The sequence below is a fragment of the Temnothorax longispinosus genome, chromosome 1 (genome assembly GCF_030848805.1).
Source record: "Temnothorax longispinosus isolate EJ_2023e chromosome 1, Tlon_JGU_v1, whole genome shotgun sequence".
NCBI lineage: Eukaryota > Metazoa > Arthropoda > Insecta > Hymenoptera > Formicidae > Temnothorax > Temnothorax longispinosus.
The window spans coordinates 22,712,252-22,732,957 of record NC_092358.1 but is presented as its reverse complement, the minus strand read 5'-3'; the positions used below and the strand labels follow the sequence as shown (position 1 = coordinate 22,732,957).

Genomic DNA, 20,706 nt, shown 5'->3' with positions numbered 1-20,706 from the left:
TCTTTCTTCTTTCTTCCCTCAAAGCCCTTTTTCCCCTTTCTCGCTGTCAAATATACAAAGGTGTTCCGGATCAACCGCGATATAAAAGATATATATCTTTTCAATTGCGGATTCCTCGACCATTGTCGAGCCGATCTTTCCCTCACGAAAATGTCGTCGACGAGTTATTTTCCGAGTTATAAGAGAAAATGAAAAGACTTCTCGTAAAATACATTTTCTCGTTGTGAAAATGTTTAATTGAATTGTATTTTACAAACACCCTTTTAACGTCGCTAAAACAAAATTTATTTATTTTTGATTCTATCCCATTCTCCAACACATACACGCACATGCGTTTATCATCCTTACTTAAAAGATTAATTGAAAATCGAATAATTGTAAATGTTAAAATAACATTGTAATGCGATATTGAAATAGCAACTGCAGAGGCTGAGACAATCGAAAATAAAATAATTGTTAAAACAATGATGTCACATCGAATCGCAAAATTGATTTACAATTATAATCATAATGGAAAGCAAGCGATTGTCAATTTTTGGATTTTCATATCTCTGCTGAATTGTTGCTGGATATGTATCAAAAGTGCATTAAACGTAACTAAAAACCAATCGTCAAAGTAGCTATATATAAAAAAACAGACGTGTATAATATGTATATCATATCACTGTACATGTATATCACAAAACAAAATTATTCTATTTTTAAACCTTCATCGCTTTAGAAATTTATTTGAAATGTTTTTTCTAAAACGGCTGAAAAAGTGGAATTGGAATTTTTCTGCGTAACTGTGCCGGTCAAAGAATCTATACTATTGAAAAAACATGCCTCAATGGTCGGACTGGCAAAAGACGCCCGTCACGGATTTTGCGAAGGTACAGGGAATCGATTGTGTATTTTTAAACAAAGTAAAAATTACAAAAGAAAATTTATTAAGGTACCCCTATGATTTCACTTGTCGAAATATAATACCTTTTCGGAAATATAAAATTCGCACAGAAATATTACTAGTAATCATCTAAATAACAAAAAACTTAGAGCCGTGACAAAATGTTCGTGTCTATAATAATATACATTCTGTGTGAATATCAATACTTATTCCAACTCACAATCAGTGAATTGCGCGCCGAAGATTTATTAAATATTATTAGACTATCAAGATCCAGCCCGACCGAAAATGGCACCTTCTCTAATTAATTATAAGATTCATATCGGTCTTGTTTCACTTATTATGAGGAACAAAATGCTGATTCTAGGAAACTATATATATACCAAATTTAATCACTGATACGGAAAGAGATTTTAATAAGAATTCGCGGCGCACAGAAGACTTGTCGTTTTGCTACATCTTAAGGCTGCGGTCCATTTGACGCTATACAAATGCTTCGAAGTGTTCTTCTTCTCCTTCAAAGCATTTGTAGCGTCAAGTGGACCGCAGCCTTAATTTTACGTAGAACGCGATTGAAACCGAGCAGAAGCAAAAGCGTCTTGAAATTCGCGATCGAGAACGCACGTATGGTTTCTCAGCGCAGGTCCGGGAGTCGCGCCGGCTCGGATTCGACACAAAACTCCGCACACAGAGAACGAGATAAATATATTGTGAAAACTCACCGGTCAATCCCGCGTCACACGGCCCGCGTCGCAGGATCGTTCACAATCGACTCGTGTCGCACTTATGGGCGGTCGTGTACGGGAACGCGCGCCCGATGTTCACGTAACGTCAACCGCGTAACCGCGTGCCCAAAAGAGAGATGCGCGTTCGTTCGCATCTAAAATGCAACTTAAACCGTAACCCGCGCTTTGCCACCGGCACCGGCGACGGAACGGAGCAGGAGCACTGGCAGCGGCAGCGATGGAGGGGGAAGGAAGGGACGCCGCGTCGCGTCGCGTCGTTCCGCACTCGCCGCACCAGACGGAGCTAGTGGACTATCGGCCACAAAATGCAAGCGAATTTTAAATCCCTACGTTACCAACGAGATTGAGGGTAATATACCTGCGTTGAAGATCTCTGCCGCGGATAAATTCTCGGATCTGCAACCGATAAATTGCATAAAACTATTGATAAATAACTAATTGTCGATAAGTAGGATAAGATTACACTCTAATTGAACACGTACAGGTACAGTAATAAAAATAGGGTTGTGCGTAAAATTTCGAGACTTTACATTTACATGAGTTGTTTGCGTATTGTTTATAAGAGCCATTTTCATGTAGACAATATATACTCAATGTAAATTATTATGAATTGAATGATTAATTGATTAATTTATTGATTTCTTTAAATTGTATTTTTGCAAATAGTTCTACAAAAATATAAAGTATAAATTCTAAACTAGATTAGATTAGATGTATTTCAGTTATAATTTATTTATTATTTCAGTTATAATTTATTTATTATTAATTGTACAATAACATGAAAGATGCATAATTGCTAACATATAGGAACATTATTATTTATGTTGAGCTGTTAAACGACAAAAAGCAATATTATACTTATCACGGTTGCAATTCGCACATTATTGTGCATTTTTTTATAGATATAAAATAAAGATCTTCAAAACCGTTGTTAATTTTCCGCAGCGGCCTAAAAATTATGCCTAAACTAAATAATTATCTCTCTCTAGTAACTGAAAATAAAACTGCAAACAAAACGTTTTCCGATATTTCTGACGAAATATGAATGTTCGATGATCCATATAGATTATTCATTGTTTACATGACATAACTTACACTGTATACATGTATAGATGATTATATTTTACGCGTAAAAGCGCCCACACACAACCCTGATATATTTGTTTCCCCTATATAGGACAAGAACATTTTACCCGATTGCTCGTAAATATTCTACATCGCTGTTCACAATTCAATATCTTTAAATTTAAAAATATGTTACAAACCTGTTTTATATTCTTTAGTGAAAATGTCTGATTTCAAGAAAAAAAATGTATTTTTACTTTAATTACAATAATTATGTTTTTGTAAGAATTAATTTTATCATTGATTAATTTTGAATTATCTTATCATTAATGCACGAATTATGCAAAAACATTTCAAAATTTTACTATTTGAATCGTGACAGCTTCTACATACCTATAGCAATGATAAACGTACTATAATGAATCTTCCATTATATTTCTGCGAAAAAATAACGTAAAATATGCGAAAAAGAAGCCAATCGACTATGTGTACAGAAGAATATAGACAGCCGATATCATAAAAACGATGGCGATATACAGTAGCGTACGCGATGTTGGAAACATTTATAAAAATCACTTGCGATAGCATACATATAAATGTGATTCACTTTTAACGCGAGAAAAATACGGAGGCTTGCTTAATTGTCAGTAATTCAAAATTAATCGAAGAACATTAATTATTTAATACGAAAAAAAGGTTGGAAGTATTTTTTAAAGTATTAAAAATGGTTCTCACACACAGAGTCTATAAATTATTCGCAATAATTTAATATGCGAAACTTTTCGACGTACGAAAATAATTACAAAATTTATTAAAACGTCCGATTTCTCGACATGACAAATTTTAGTCATTTAGTGATTATTTAACGCAGAAATTTTGAGAAATTTTGAGAGACTCGGAATTTATTTATTTTATAACTTATTAGTTGTAAAAATATTTAAACATTGGCACTTTTATGTGTTTTATAATTATTGATAAGCTATAAAATCTATTCTTTTTAATTGTACTATATTTCTCGTATTTATTTTCATCCATCTTCCCTTTCTCCCATTTATTCAAACGCCTGAATATATTTATTTTGTTTCAACTCGAAGGAGTATAACGTAACGTAACTAAAGAGAGCAAACCTAGTAGCTGCGAAGAGAGTATCGGTAAATAATGTCATCTTTTCTCTCACGAAAGCAGACTCTTTTCTGCGCTCTTCTTTACCAGGCAAAGAAAGTAAATACTTTGCGCAGATCCGCAGATGAAAAAGAGAGCAAATAAACCGCCGACGTTTTCTTTCTCTTTCAGAATACAATCGGAGACATTATTGTCATCTGGGGTATAAGGTACGCGTACAGTTCAGTGGTCAAATTTCTTCGTAATATTTTAGAAATGTATTCTCGTGTCTGAATTGTTATAATAGTACAATAATATAGTAGCAACTAGTTTACTCTTTGTTGAAAGATTAATGAAACGCACGTTATAAAATCCCCTTTTGAAGGAGACTGCACAGTATGACTTTAATACTTCCAATTATACCATGCCAAAAGATAAAAATAATTTGACTTATAATAGTAACTTTTTTCTTTCGTGTTATGGAATCCAAAACATTCATCAATTAAATCAATCCATTAGCAAGAATAAATCAGTTATGATAATTAATCGGTGTTAAGAGAGAATTATGATATATTCTAACAATAAATTTCAATATTTAAGAGGATGAATGCATCTGAGAATTACCAAAATGTTTCAATTTTTTATTTTTTATTAGCTTTTATAAGTTAACTTTTTAGAAATAAGTGGACTGTAATTTGATCGTCTGGTTTTAATGATTAATAAATATTTTACCAATTTATAATTAATTTTATCTACGATTTCGCAACTGCACCATTCTCCTTTAGCTCTTTCGTGGGATTTACACGCCTTCTTGCTTGAGATTCGAATCGTGCGCCGTAATGGCGGCCCAGTGCAAATGACGGCGAGATGCGAGCATGCGAGGAGAACGAGAGGAGAACAGCCAACAGCGTTGAAAACCGCGCCGAGCATGGCGCCACCGCGCACCCGATAGAACACCGCTCTCCACACCGCTCGCGGCTCTCTTCTGGCTCTCTCTCGGCTCTCCGGCTCCGGCAAGGGGCAGGGCGGGGTGTCGCTGACGTCACGCTCGGCAACGTCCGGCGGCGCTCGACTGGCCCGATCTCGCCCGAACGGGTCAATGTCTGAGGAGGAGGCATCGAAAAATCCAATGGTCGTCGGTGTGGTGACTGTGGTGTTGCCGTGCTGCTGCTCGACGACGACGAGGCAGAGAGGTCGTCGCTGATCGCCGTGTATCGTTCGACATTCACCACCGCCGCCGCGACTCACGAGCGCGCGCGCGCGCGCCTCTCGTATTTTTTTTTTCTTCCGCGTTCGACATTTACCCACCCGCGTCCATCGCGTCGTCGCGGACACACCGAGAGGGACCGAGGAAAGCTGCTGCGAGAAACTGCCCTGCGTCGGCCTGTCCGGTGCCCGCAGACCAGCGATAGTGTGAAAACAGAGAAAGCGATAGGGAAGGAAAGAAGGGGAGACAGTGCGCCGATTGACCACGGGCGTTGAACGCGACGACGGCGACGACGACGACGACGGCGACGACCGACCTCCTGTCGAGGAACGAGCGCATTAACCGCGATCGTTCTTCTCGCTCCGTAATTTCCACGCTACCCGACTCGCATCGCGGCGAAATGCAGCAGTACGGGCTTCTGTCAGACGTCGGTGCAGGCGAGGAGTAGTAGAGTTAACGTCGAGAATCGGAGTAACCAGCGAGTGACGAGGCTCCATAACGAGAGAGGCCGATATAGAAAGAAAGACAGTGCGAGAGACAGAGAGAACGAGACAGAGAGGGAGAGAGAGAAAGAGACGGAACGAGGCGCGACGGCGCGTGAGAGAGAGAGGAAGAAAGAGAGACGGAGCAGCGAGAGAGGAGCGAAGATAGCCGCGAGAGATAGACATCGGCGGGAGATCGACGCGACGTTGGCCGTGGAAGTAAGGATTCGCGCCGCGCGTCGTCGTCCTAGCGCGGAGGACCGCGCGGTGGCGCGCCGCTACGTAATACGTCGGCGACCGACGACGACGACGGAGAGAGCCGAGGCGCGGGATCGCGAGGTAGCGGCCGCGTTATATAGGAACCGCGGCCCGTACAAGCCGTCCCGAAAACGTCGGTTCACCGCCGCCGCCGCCACCGCCACGACGTTGGCACGCACCCCTCGTCGCTCGCCAGCAGCGCTCCGCAGCGTCGCCCTTCCCCCGCCGCCGTTCATTGGCTGACGGTACCGCGCTTTGGAAACCGCTCGCGGCCGCCGCTGCCGCATCGCCGTGACAGCAGCGCGAGGAGGAAGCTAGGCCGTCGTCGCCGAGAGAGTGCGCGTCAGTGTGTCGGAAAAGAGGGTGGTGTCGCGTACGACGACGACAACGACGTGAAAGTGGCCTCCTCTTCCTCCTCCGTGGAGAAGGTGTTGCTCGCGCGACGAACACGGTGCGGATCGACCCGGGGGGGGACACTCGTCGCGTCGGTGGTGTCGCTGCGCGCGTCTCGCGAGAATTATAGGAAGATAAAAAAGTCATCCGTGTGAAATTAGTGTCGTCCGCGGTTTCGCGCTGCTTCTCGGCCAGTCGCCATCTCCCTTCGCCCTTACTCTCCGCGCTCATCTTCCCGTTCCTACGTTTCCCTCCCCCCTCTTCTCCCCCTTTTCCACCTCCGTCCGTCCGCCGAGCTGCGTCGTGACGAAAACGGTGTGAAGAAAGTGACAGAGAAGAGAGAGAGAGAGAGAGAGAAAGGGAGAGAAAGAGAGAAAGAAAGTGCGCGCGCTCGCGCGCGCTCTCGTGCGATGTGATAATCGCGTGTGCGACTGTCATTGATGTGCGAGGTGGTGTTGAAAACAAGGAAAACGACGTCGACGGCGACTACCGGGGCTAACTTCAAGCGGTGGCGGAGGAGGAGGAGGAGCACCGGCCAACCTAACCTAGTAGACGCGGCCGGAGCAGCGGGCGAGAGAGATAGAGTGAGCGAGTGGAGCCGGAGACGCAACCCCCTGCGAGTCGCGGTGTAGGTGTGGTGGAGGTGGAGGTGGAGGCGGAGGCGGTCGAGAGAGCTTCAGGATGAGCGGACGACCGAGAACCACCTCCTTCGCCGAGGGTAACAAGCCGCCCGCGAACCCGCCCCTCGGCGGCATGAAGATCAGCAGTAAGTACCATAACCTCACGTCGTCTCCTACAGTTTCTTCCCCCCCCCCCTCCTTCTCTTTCCAATCGCACGATCTTCGATCGAATCTGCTCTTTCAGCCGTCTCGCCTTTACTCTCGTCCAATTTTAATCTCTGCCACCTATCGAGTATACTCCTCGAGTGTAATAAATTGCTGAAAGGAACAGACGGTCCGCTTCTTTGACCGCTGGATTTGTCCATTTAAATTCTATTTTTTTTCCGCGTATGTTATTTCCTTCTTCTTTTTCTCCCTTGTGACAATTGCGTGCGTGCTTGTCTTTTTATTTGGCTATAAAAGGTGTAAGAAAGTACAGAGTGTGAATAGTGAGTAGTGCGGTTAATTTGACGAGGTGTGCGAAGTGTAGGAAGGTGCACGTGAAAGGTGCAAACGTCCATCTTTGTCTCTCTTTCCTCGATCGTTCTCTGATATTATTTCTTTTCTTCCATTTTTTCTCTCTCTCTCTCTCTCTCTCTCTCTACATTGCACATTCTCGACATAAAAAATCTGATCTTTTAATTGTATTACTTTTATCTTATAATTAGTCTAAACATGCACATGCTTATTGAATGCTTCTTAAATACAATAAAGTGCAACGTATAGAGTATAATCTCTCTAACGTGAAAAGAAAAAGAGGAAAGATGAACCGTGCAAAGAAGTTCAGCTAAAATGAACAAGCCTATTGACAATCTCTTTTGACTGCTAGATTGTCCATTTTAAATTTGCATTTTGCACACGTATTGTTTTTCTTTTTCTTTTACCTTCTATGACGATTCCATATTTATTTTGTTTTAAATATGAAAAGGATAAGAAAGTTCAGAGTGTGAAATAGTGCAGTTAATTTAATAAAACGTGTACAGAGTGTAAGAAAGTGCGGTTGGAAGGAGCAGATCTATCGTTCCTCTTTATCCCTCTTTCATTTTCTCGCGCGCTCATTCGTTCTCCGTTATTTCTTCTTTTCTTCTTTTTTTCTTTTTTTCTTTTTTTTCTCTTTCTCTCTTTTTCTCCCTCCCGTCCTTCCGTCTTCTCCCCTTTTTTCTCTTATCGGTTCATCTGTAGGATGCAAAGCTATACGCGTATGCGTGCGTGCATCATCCGGATGCTCTCGAAAGCGAGGGAGTGAGGGGGTGTCAGAAGGTGGGAGGGAAAAATAGAAGCGATTGCCTTTTTCGTGCTGTCCCTATAAGATTCCGCTCTCGCGATCGTCGATCTTGGCGGTTTGCGTCGTGTGCTTTCCTGGCAACCTCGATGGGAGTGTCGTGAGATTCTATGAGGATAAGGGTGGAGTCGATCGTGCATCCCTCCGCATTTCCCCGTAGTAACGTTATTCACCTGGTTTCTACGTATTTGTGGCAAAGCAGGCTCAGTGACAAAATGCAACGTAAACGTGCAAAATTACAAAGAACTTGGGTAGTTATCCTTTTTTTTTATGAATGTTTCTCTTAAAATAATTTGCATTTTTTATAACATTGTATTGTACTTCAAAGAATGCAGAATATTAATGGTGCCTTAAAACAATTGTATACCTAGCGGTATATTTTGTTATTAATCACAAGATTGACTCTATATAACTCATGTTGTATATAATTCATGTTATATTAATTAACTTAGAGAGAGAGAGATTTAACTATTAATATTTGATGGTTTTCTTTCTCTCTCTTTCTTTAGCTACTTTATGATTATTATATTTAAACATTCAAGAGCAGTTTAAAATTAATTTAATTTAAAAATTAAAGTTAATTTAAAAGAAAGAATTAAAATTGAATTTAAAATTAGCGAGACGCAGTATAAAAACGCGAAAATATAGAAAGATATTACAAAATATTTTTTTAAAGAACAATTTAGCAATTTTTAAGTACATTGTATTTCCAAGAACACATTAGGTGAGTAGCAATATATTAAATACAAGGTTGTATATTTGGCATATCTTGCCGCTAATTATCACGTTAATTTGTCCTTCATTAATCCGTTCAATGTATTCTTTTGATTCGTTTGAATTTAACGATTCATTGCCTTATGAATTTTACATTTGGATATTGTATTAAGTTTATGTTAAAATCAATCCCAAGACAGGATGTGTTGAAATCGACCATCTTTGACTTTTTTTATATTGAGTGATAAAATGCTCGAAACTGCAAAAAAGTATGCAGCTTAAAAATATATTAACAGCATATTAGAAGGATAATTATTTAGTAGTTTATCTCTCTCTTTCTCTCTCTTATTTTCTCCGTTAATCTATTTATCATACGTTAATGATTAATCTGGGTTTGATGGCTATCAAATCCATTTCATAATTATAACCATGTCATGAATATTACATTTGGATACAGTTTTTTTTGAAATTATAAAGAATTTAATTTTCTATTAATTTTCTAATTATTATTTGTGCAAACTGTATGCACTAATATTACAACGTTCGAACATTCTGTATCAACTAAAAAAATTAAGGGAATAATAATCTATTTATATTAATATCAAAAATTAAATAATATAAAATATTTTTTACCGAGCAATGCGACAAAGCATAAAAGTATTGAAGCATTTTGGAAGTATTGGAACACAGGCAAAGTTTTATTACGAGAAATTCTAGTGAACAATGTGTAATTAATATCGGGGAAAATTTTTATTTAATAATATTATCTCAGAATTCTATATCTCTCCCTCTCTTTTTCTCTCTGATTAAATCATATGTACACTTATTTTTACGATGATTATTTTCATCGCTTGCGATCATAATCGTGTCGACGCAATTCAATGACCATGACAACGTTATATACGCGCGTGAAAATCTGATTATATATGCATTACATTTTTGGCGAGTGTTTGATTTACGTATGTACTAACGCACATTGATCTACTATATTACATGCAATATGTGCCTGCGATCCCTGCGATCCATTACATGGAATAAAAGGCTGTAATGCGTGCTAATGCGATCACAAGATATCTGTAACTCTTTTAAAGAACTTTTTGATGATCTTTAAAAAGCTATCATATATGTGTAACATTTATTTATATTATTACTGATACTGATCCCAAATACTCAAATAAGGTAACAATTTTAAACTTAAAAAATATTGACTAAGAAAAGAGATAAAAATAACAAAGTATTAAAATAACAAAAATAATATTACACGGTTATTCAAACAAATTGGTTGATATTAACGTCAACTTTCTTTGATGGATAACAATATTGAGGGAGAATTCACAACCTTAAATTTTGTACGTCACTGTTATATACTGCCGAGCCAATGCCGAATAAATTTCGGACACTGTCTTAGCAATGATATATGCCTCCTGCATTGTCACTGTCACCAGTCATTATTATCACTGCTCAACCACTGACGACAATACCGTTATATATTGTAGGCGACTGCTTACTTTTTTTAGTCCATTGCTGAATTTTTATACACCAATGCCGGCTTCCCCCTCGAACAATATATAATAAATATAATTATTAGGTGAATGAATAAATAAATCTGAGGCGAATGGAGTAGGTGCAATAAGGAACGTTAATATATGAATCACTATTTGAGTAAGAAACCATTCCGATGTAATACTTATAATATTTAATCAAAATCACAAATGATCAAGTTTATTCATTATAGCATTGAAAGTTTAATGAATCCATGTATACGAAAACAAGTCCGATTTAATTGCTGCAGATAACCTGGAAGCCTAATTGCACCTGCGTTTAATAAACATTTCTCCGTGTTGCATACTTCTTCATTGGCAAGGCAATTTATGTAACGGCACAGGATAAATCATGTATCTCGCCATGCAATCCACACGCGCCAGACTGTGCAAGATAAACCGTTACCGCCTTGAACTTGCATAACGCTTGCATAATTTTTAATCGATATGCCGAACTATATATGGAGTTTAACAGACTAAAGCTTTAACAATAGTTTTTGTATTTTGTTTTGCTTACAAATCATAACAAAGTTGTAATAATAATCTCAATATTTTTCAAGACTTTGTAAAAACATAATTCTGATTTTTTTCAATTTTCCATAAATATATTATGGAATATAAAAGGACATTTCTCATTTTTACAATAATTTTTTATAAAAACATTTTTAAATGTCTTGTTTTATTAGAAAGCATTATGTTGATCAAAGTTCCATCTTTATGTCTTTTTTTTAACGTAAGAACTGTGAAGGAAAAGAATAAATAATTTTGTATTAATCTAATAATTATATATAATAGGTGATTTCTGTATAATACTATTTTATTCGTACGCTTTAACATACCTCATGCAAGAAATATATCGTTATACATTTAAGACGCTACTGAATGACCTACGTCTCTCCAAGGACGTAATGTAATTTGCCATTCCGATGGATTATCTGTGAGATATTGCTGCTCGACATCGAATGGCCGCGGTAGTAGGTGATAGTAGGTGTAAGTAGGTGACAGTAATGATTCAGTCTTCTACTTTGACTTTCGTAAACGCGTCTCATGCTCAAGTTATAATTTATTACGTCGCATTTAACGAAAATAAACTCGACTCTCAGGTGTTGATCGATCCAAAGCTCCACTTCGGATATATCTATATATACAATTATAGAAATTGAATTGACATTATCTGAATTAAATAACAAGAACTCTATAGTACATGTATTAGCAATCGTTATTTTAATCTTGTAAATTTATAGAACAAAGTAATATTTCTCGAAAACAATCTTAATTTTTAAATGGAATATGTATTTTAACATTCTTCTTGATAATCGACTTCTATGATAGTATATCGTGAGAATGGTGAATAAAAATAAAAGGAAAATTATCGTACATATTTCACTTCGACGATGAAGATCATAGATCGCGTTTCTATATACGATAATGTTAAATTAAGATAACTTCGAGCTTCCGTGTTGTCAGCTATGAGAGCGTGCTCCTATCAAAAATAGTGACACAAGTAACGCAATCGCAACCGCTATCTTTGGCGCACGCGACCTGCGTACGTCCGTAACCTTCCGATGCAATTAAATATATAATCTGATCGCACGATATGTGTTCCTGTATGATACAAGATACCTATATTCTGTATGATACAAAAATAATATCAGTAGTAATAATCAGAAAATGATTCGCGATTCCTGTATATAGTAACACAATGACGATAGGTTTAACAATTATTTTCTACCTGCTTTTTTTATTATTTTTAATCATAGATTTTGTAGTTTTTTTTTTTTGAATGATTTTAACGTGCTGTTATGAACACAGATATTACCACATTGTTGGAAACGATTTATTTTCTATTATTATTAATTTATTATCAAAGGCTATAGATTTCTCGATAGTATTAAATGAAAATTTAATGGCTGGAAAACCTCTCTCTCTCTCTCTCTCTCTCTCTGTGTTAAAAAATAGCATCAGGGGAATGGAATATACTTGCACTAGATATATATATTTTTTATTACAACCGATCGATCCATCTTTGGAGAACTGCGAATCCCCCCGAGACTGTTTGCGTTGTAAAGAGGGTCGATCACGTTACCGATTCACGTGCCCGAGATCTAGGTCAATGTGCTTCTACGATATTAAACTATTCGCAATAGAAAAAAAGACGATACGCATGTTTCAACAATGGACTTCTCGTCCATTAAACGATCTGATTTTTGCTTAATATCTTATTATCACTCCATTTAGGTATTTTTAGTTAAAGCCTGTTCGTAAGATATATCCGAAAAAATATCAAATAAATCTTATATATAGTTGAGTTATTATTATATGAATTATTATCCTAGTTTAACACAATTATTGAAATCGCATTTATTTATGACATTCAGTCTATGTCGTCTCTCTACCTACTCTATTTCTTCCGATTTGTTCAATTATATGTCATGCTAAAATATGCATGACACTACATACGCTATAAATAAAAATACCTAACCAGACATATGATTGACTGAGCACCAACTTAACATTTTTTTATTCTGTCATTGTGTGCGAAAATGTTCGTCACCGGCGTTTCCTATTCACGTATTTTATCTGACTTTTACATATTTACGTTCTTCCAAAAAAAGTTCTATCTGCCAAAAATATTTTATACTTTAATTATATTTCCGTTATTCTAATTTTATTTAAGCTTGACTAAATAATTACAATTTCAAAATCTCCGTCTGTTTTCCCCATTTACTATATTATGATGAATAATGTTTTATAAAAATCAATTGTGTATTTAAATTTAAGATTGTATCAAACAGTAAATTGCGACTGATTTTTATAATTTAATTGTATCGCATACGTTTTTATGACACGAAGTCTTTGAATCTCAATAAATTCACGAAATCTGGTAGACAACTTTTTTTTTAATAGTTAACTAGATATGTGCAAACAAAAATTTAAATCATGTGTGCAAATAAAAAATTTTGATTTTTTTCTAATATTCGGGAGCTAATCCATTTTACGTAATGGAGAAATGCTTCTCGTAATGCCTACTAAGAATCAAGTTTGTTTTCTTGGTTTTAATGATTAAAGATATAACAAACCTTGTCTGTTGCATCTTCTTTGTTCGTGACTTATCTCGATAACAGATGGACAACAGTACCGACCGATCCGATGTATAAATAATCGGGGCTGATGGTCGACCAAGTAATTGCGTATTGACGCAGTTGCCAGGCGGAGCGCGGAGACGACCTCTTCGATTGCGCGGAGGATCGATTATCCTCGTGGCGGTGGCAGCGAGCTATTCTGACCCGAATCAGACTCATTTCGCGGGTAGCGGTCTAAAAGGGATCGTATTTCATATGCATCTCGATTCCTCCTAACCTTTATTGCTCTGATCGTTTCTTCTTCGGATGGCTCGATCGCAGGGATCCACGCTTGGTGACAACGCTAAAACGAAAACCGTTTAATCCTGAAATGGTGCTACCACAATTCGGTATCTCCCCAAGTATTACTTCGAAGAAAAGAATCAATATTGCTTCAAACCTTCTGGTTTCAACTGAAACATAGCTAAAACATAAGATAATTTAAGATACAAAGAATATACTACGAAGAGAACCATATATTACAATTGTTAACTTATTGCTGTTAAATTGTGTTACATTGTTAAATAACTTACAGATGTAAGTTATTCAAATTATTTAATTATTCCAACTTTCCGAATTTTAATTTGGTTAATTACATATTGTCTAAAATCACCAGGTTAGTAAAATGCCGGCCGTTTTCAAAGATACTCTGGGCCCCCTCGATATCGATCACTCAAGGTCACTATGTTAAATTCGAGTACAACATATAGTACAGTAGGAGCTTTTGACGTTCGTTAGCGAACCTCAAGGTGTAACGGCCCGATGATTTTGTCAGTGCCACATTTATTACTTCTCAGAATCTTGAATCGTTTCAGAGAACAGTTTGAAGATATGTATACGAAGAATATTTAATGGTAATAAAACAAAAAAAAGCGAATATTACATTATACAATTTAAGTATACGGTTAAATTGCAGTAAAAAAAAATTTAATTAAACTTCCTCAGTCTGATATTTGAAAATACTAGGAAAATAGAACATTGTTTATAATATCACAGCAAAGAAAATAGATGAATTTTGGTGATATAAAAAAGTATGTTAAATTTTTTTCAGAATTTTATTTTATATTCAATGCATTAGGTATCAAATGTAGAAATAAAAAAAAATCGACTCGTGCATGCAGTTTCTAAAATCTTCATCAATTTGAATCACAATAATAATGTAATATTTTTATACAAGAAAAGAAAATAAAGTAACAGTAATAAGTTACAATAAAATAGTTACGTAAAGAACAGAATTAAATTAAGGAAAGTAAACATTATGGAAACATGGAGGTTAAAGGAATAATATACTACTATTATCTCAATGAAACGTGCCCGCGCCGCGCGTGGCAATGTACTTTTTTTTTATAAGAACCAACCCTTTCTAACCGCGGCGGTTGTAAATATCCTCGCTTTGCACGCTCATCTTTAAAAATAGCTTCATTACAACGCGCTATAAAGTTGCGTCTGCTGACGCATTATATTTTTAAACTTTCACTGTATGTGTCTCGAAAAAAAATTGCAGATGCATTTGTAGGTGTACGAACAACCAATTAGTGGAATTAATCACTCATTCAACTACATCAGCTTTCTTTTTACTTACATGCTCTATAAAACTTTAGTATGTTTGTTAAATTTTTAACAAAAATAATTTTAGATTGATTCACGATTGTTTTTATTTATCTTACATTGAAATAAATTCTTTATCTATAAATTATTAAAAAATAATTTATTAAAATTATTCAAATTTTTTGCCAGAATTTATGCTTTCCTTTATACTTTTTTTTTTATTCATATTTTATATTTTCAAATTATGTTAAATTCATTTTAAAAAATCTAATTATCTAAATTACAAGTTGATAAATTTATTTTGAACTATTTTTACATTTAACTGCATCTTGATCTTGCAACTTTAATTTTTTTATATTTTTATATTGTTTTAAGACACTTTGTAGAAGTAATTAATTATTATAGTTAATTTTTTAGTTTATTTTGGAAGGAAGTCGCATCTAAGACGTTGACGATACTATGGTCAGTTTTCTGATGGTGCGCCAACTCTAACATATCATTTATACAATTTTACTCTTGGCTAAAATTGTGTTCCTCTCGGAGATTGACTTTCCTCTCTCTCTCTTTTGACATATTTCAATTTAATTTAAGTTTTTTTAAAATTTATATAGTTTATATAATATATTATCTAATTAGAAATTTTTATGTAAAAATATGTTACATAAATATGTTACAATTTTCTAAATGCTAATGAGATTATTATTAAAGATAAGATAATTTATTAATTGAACGGAATAAAATTTATATAATCTAGCTAGACTTAGTCAAATAACTTGTTTAAATAAATTGCTCACGATATGAAAAGCGAACTAGAAAATAATTGTAGGTGACAAATGTGCTTTGTACAGTCTGAAGATAAGTCTAAATTATCATTTTATTACGGCTGCGTAAAATTATCATTTTATACGGCCTATTTGCTTAAGTTACGTTCCGATATTCACTGTCACTACTGAAAATCTATAGTTTACGTCACGTATACTATATAGGTTTTCAGTACTGAGAATGAATATCGGAACGCAACCTAAATAAATAGTAACAAGACAAGAGAAGAATGGAATTCGAGTATTTTGAAATACTTTCTTTGAACAATCTAGATAGAGAGATTAAGCCAAGGATGTACCGAAATGCATTGATATAAAATAGCAAAAGTTCTGTATGTATTATTACTATATTTATAGTTTATGAGAAATAAATTTAGGTAATTTTATCGACATAGGGCGTATGCCTTCCAGATTGAAATATCTACTTCTTTTTTAATCTTCTGAAGAAAAATGCAGAAATTAATCTAGAATTAAATTAATGGAAAATAATTTTTTCGCTAAATCTACATAATTTACAAGAACATCAACAATGCACTCGAAAGTGCAATTAGTTACAATTTATGGAATTCGCCTCTGATAAAGTATGTCAGAACGAGAGATGTGTCTCATTGCGTTGGTTCCCTTAATGTAATATCGTGATCGGCCTTGAGCCGAGAGAAAAACACTTATAGAAACTACACACTATTTTTTCATAATTGTATTAGTGGAAGAAAGAAACCATACGATGTATAATCGAACGTAATTTAATTTATGCAAAATTTAAATTTTTTTTAAGAGTAAATCTTTTCGGAATTACACTTAAAATAAATGCATTTTATAAAGTAAAGGACAGTTAATATTAATTGTGCGTCGGTATGCCAAAAATGGTTTAGCATCCGAAGTCTCAAAACTTAAGCTTAGCTCAAATCGCCATTACTTCGGTATACATCGGTTTTTTGTCAATTAGAGAAGTAGCAGACCGCGCGATATGCTGTCGAATCAATAAATGAATGTTCTTGCTGCAAATAGAAATCCACTGTTGTTTGCACGGTATACGCGTTTGTGTTTCGCGTCCACAGGACACCATTGTTCTCCACGGATGATCGCGGAGAACGCCCGCTATTGTCTCCATCGGTTCATCCTTCGACGAAAGCACGATATCCGTCGCGTTATTTTCATCGACCGAACATTTTCCTGTGCTACATATCTCACGTAAATATTTTACATATATTATTGCTTAGTTCATTTTTTTTTGCAGAAATTGTCAAAGAATTTTTTGTTTATTTCAATATATTCTGTATTTATCTTTATTCTGTTTATCTTATCTCGACGATGTATATATTACTATATTTTATCAGGTTTATTTCACTGCAGTTTTATTCAACGCGACATTGTTGCGATAATTGCAATTCGCGATAATCACAATCTATGAATGAAATTCTTATCGTTACTAGACAAAAAGTATTGCTGGATGTTCAAGTTTTCAATCTACATGCAACATTTTTAAATAAAATAATAGTAATAAGATCATGAAACAATAAATGGATTTTATTATATAAGGAAGAATACAACATTTAATCTTAATAATATAATTCAGACTTTATTTCAAAATATATATTTAAAAAATTAAAAGATATTTAATCACATTATGAGAGAGAGATAGAGAGAGAAAACTATGAAGATTTTACTATGTACAATTTTATTATTGTTTAGATAAATAAGCTTGTTGTGAACTCATACAAAACTATTATATTTCCATTTAAGATTGTCTGAAAATTATCGGTAGTTTTGATTAGTCTGTTTGACCAATTTAAAATTGATTTTTATTTAAATAAAAATATGATTTCATATAATATGTGAAATCTAAAAGATCCCATAGTATGCCCGAGTTAAAGATAGTCCCGCCTCCACGAAAGAGATACGCGTTTCACTATTAGTTGCATCAGTATATTCTTAGCTGACTTAGTATATCGCTGTAGTATATTCTTAGCGAGTAAGTTGATTTACGATATCATTGGTACGAGCCAAAAAACAATCGTTGTATTGGAGTTCGCAACATACAATCGACACTCTTATGTGTGCAACCACTTCTTTCGGATAACTATATAGTACCCCAGATGTCTTGACTGTAAACCGAAGACAAAGTTGAACGAACCACCTTTGTGTGAATTTGGCATTCCGCTCTTAATAAATTAAACTTTTAATACAAGATGCCGTTTTAATAAAGCCATATATATTTTTATCAGAAGTCTATAACATATAAATAAATTAATCAAGAATATACTTTTTATCTACGAAAAATTAATTAATTAATTGACGATTCCATTAATACTTATTAATTTTTAAATGTGCATTTTAAGGTCTAAACTAGGAGTTCCAAACTTTTTGTGTCAAAGGGTCATATTAAAATTGTTGTAATGACCAGGGGGTCGAATAAGTTTTATTTTTGAAAATTATATAAAAATAAAATATTTTTATCTAAAAATTTTTTTATATTATATAATTGAAATTTCTTGGCAGGCCGAATTCAGCCCACGGAGCGTATAGATTGGGGATCCTTAGTCTAGACAGACGAAACTATGTTTTCTAGGAAACTATAACTCTAACGTTAACAAGATTTTATACAATTTACATTGAAAGAACAAATTTAGTATAGTACGGTTTAAAGTCGAAAGGAAATCGAATTATAAATTATAAAGAACGATGCGATAAATTGTTAATGCTCGATATACTGCGCGATTTATTTGTATTACAGCATTCGTATTTAGTAAATACAAACTTTGAACTGAAACAACATAGCACGGATATAGCACGAAATAATGGATTATTTTTAAATGACAATGTAATATATAAACGGGCAGCTTACCGATTAGAGATATTAGTAACGAAATCATAAGATAGAAATGAAAAATTGATAATTTTACATTTTAAAATTTGATCACGTTGTTGCAAAAATGCTCCATTGTATATGTATATTGATTGAAATTTTTTGATAAATATTTCTCTTTGAGGATCTCTTCCAAAGACTTTCACATGACATATAAGGTACTATGCGAAGAACCTTTACAAAGTTTTAGCCGTTCATTGTTTATTCGGAAGTTATAAATGACTAAAGAATGCCTTCTGTGCAAAACAAGAACTTCAAAGATGTATTATTAAATACCTATTAAAGATAAGAGGTGAATACACGTGGGTGGGAAAAGGGCAAAGCCCTTTGGAACCCAATCTAAAATTGGCTTAAGTCAGGCTGAAAGTTTGTGAGATGAGGGTGCAGGAGGAGGGGCTCCAGCCACGCATTAATTTTGGATTTAATAAACGATGAGTAATTATTGAATTATTTAAATTAAAATCAAACACACTTAATGATATGCGAATGACGGATGATTTTAATTTGATATTACAATTAGTAAAATTATAAAGTGTATTTAGAAAAAGGGGATTTAGCTAAAATTAATCAAATTTTACATACCAATTAGCTTCTCGACTGAAAACGAATTCAACTTCTGATTAATTTAATCGACGATTTACTTATCAATAATATCTATTTTGTCAATGTTATGGATAAAGTTATTAATTTTTTTATTGTTTAACATATGGACAAAAATTAGATTAAAAACAACGATTTACACAGTTAGAAATTTCGTTTTGAGCAAAATTCTGTTGATTGAATTTATCGCCGGTTAAGTTAAATGGAGTTTGGTCGAAGTCGACCCGAATGCCGTACTGCTATTTAAAAGTAGCGACACGTGCCAGTCGTGTGGCGCCACCCTTGCGCGCGTCATCTTGTGGTATCACACGAATAAACTTTGATAACAAAGCAGGCCAATTGCGTGCACGGATGAGATTGTGAAAACTGTTTTTCTACAATCTTTCTTCACAAAATTCACATAGATACTCACACAGGCAAACTATATCAAAATACGATGTAAAGGAAAAAATAAATTGTCCTCTGTTTATTATAATTTGTGTAATGAAGTCAACATATATTATTTATTTTGCAAGATTTCTACAGAATGGTATATTATTTTTAAAATAGGAAAATATAATAATAATATTGCAAAAGCAATATTGATAATAGCAAATCTTTTAATATTGAAATTTGGTAAAGAAATGAAATTATTAATATCTTCAGCTGTGCAAACGCCATACTGGTAACTCATTGTCGAGCAACGCTGCATCTCATGACATTAAATGTTAACCATTGTCGATAGGTGGCACTACAAACTTGTGCTATTAGCTTGTCTCTATATGTTTCTCCGAAGATATCTTCACTTTTGCATCATATAATAACAGCCATACGTCCCACTAGACATAATTGCGTTCTGTTATTTATTAGAAAGTCTACTAAATACTTCCTATTTAAAAATTTTTTTAAAGTTTTTAATCATTTTCATATTTTAGTTATCTATTATTTTAAAATTCTAATATTAAATTGAGATTGCGAGGAAATAAATAAATGATTACAAAGTTTAAGACAATCCACAATAGTTGCCGAAAATAGAATCTAATTATTATATTTATTACGACATAAAAGTTACTAATTTATTTTTCTAAACCAACTATTAATCTTATTAACCTTTCGAGATCATAAAGTCTGTTTTATATATACTGTAAAAATAATTATGTAATTTGTTATCTTTTATATTTTAGTGAAATTCAAACATTTTTCTTGCGTCGAAGGATCTAAAAACTCTGTTTTTTTAGTGATTATCTTCAATAATATTAAACATTTGTGACAATTTTGTCATGCTACATGTTGATTACATCAATTTACGTGCGCATCGTGAGCAGCGTGAACTTGTAACATGTGTTAATAGATGACTCGCGTAGTGTGTTACCATTATTAGAATATGAACTCTAATGAACGACTAGTCTTCCATATTACGATCTCTGTAGTAAATG

General features: G+C 34.8%; 2 protein-coding genes across 7 annotated transcripts in view; one reads left to right on the top strand and one right to left on the bottom strand.

Annotated features, from left to right (window-relative positions):
- The window catches only part of Con (leucine rich repeat protein connectin), a 125,173-nt gene extending 123,373 nt beyond the window's left edge, over positions 1 to 1,800 (bottom strand). For all 5 annotated transcript variants that reach the window (XM_071786584.1, XM_071786612.1, XM_071786575.1 and 2 more), the window contains exon 1: positions 1,609 to 1,800. The gene's annotated coding sequence lies outside the window, so the exon portion shown is untranslated. The remainder of the gene's footprint in view (positions 1 to 1,608) is intronic.
- Positions 1,801 to 4,905: 3,105 nt separating this feature from the next.
- LOC139818036 (glycogen synthase kinase-3 beta) overlaps positions 4,906 to 20,706 on the top strand; it is a 46,808-nt gene continuing 31,007 nt past the window's right edge. Inside the window, exon 1 of one of the 2 annotated variants that reach the window (XM_071786479.1) lies at positions 4,906 to 6,908. In XM_071786479.1, coding sequence (XP_071642580.1) covers positions 6,820 to 6,908 — 89 coding nt within the window. In that variant the 5' untranslated portion in view covers positions 4,906 to 6,819. The remainder of the gene's footprint in view (positions 6,909 to 20,706) is intronic. The other variant, XM_071786488.1, reaches the window with a different exon arrangement.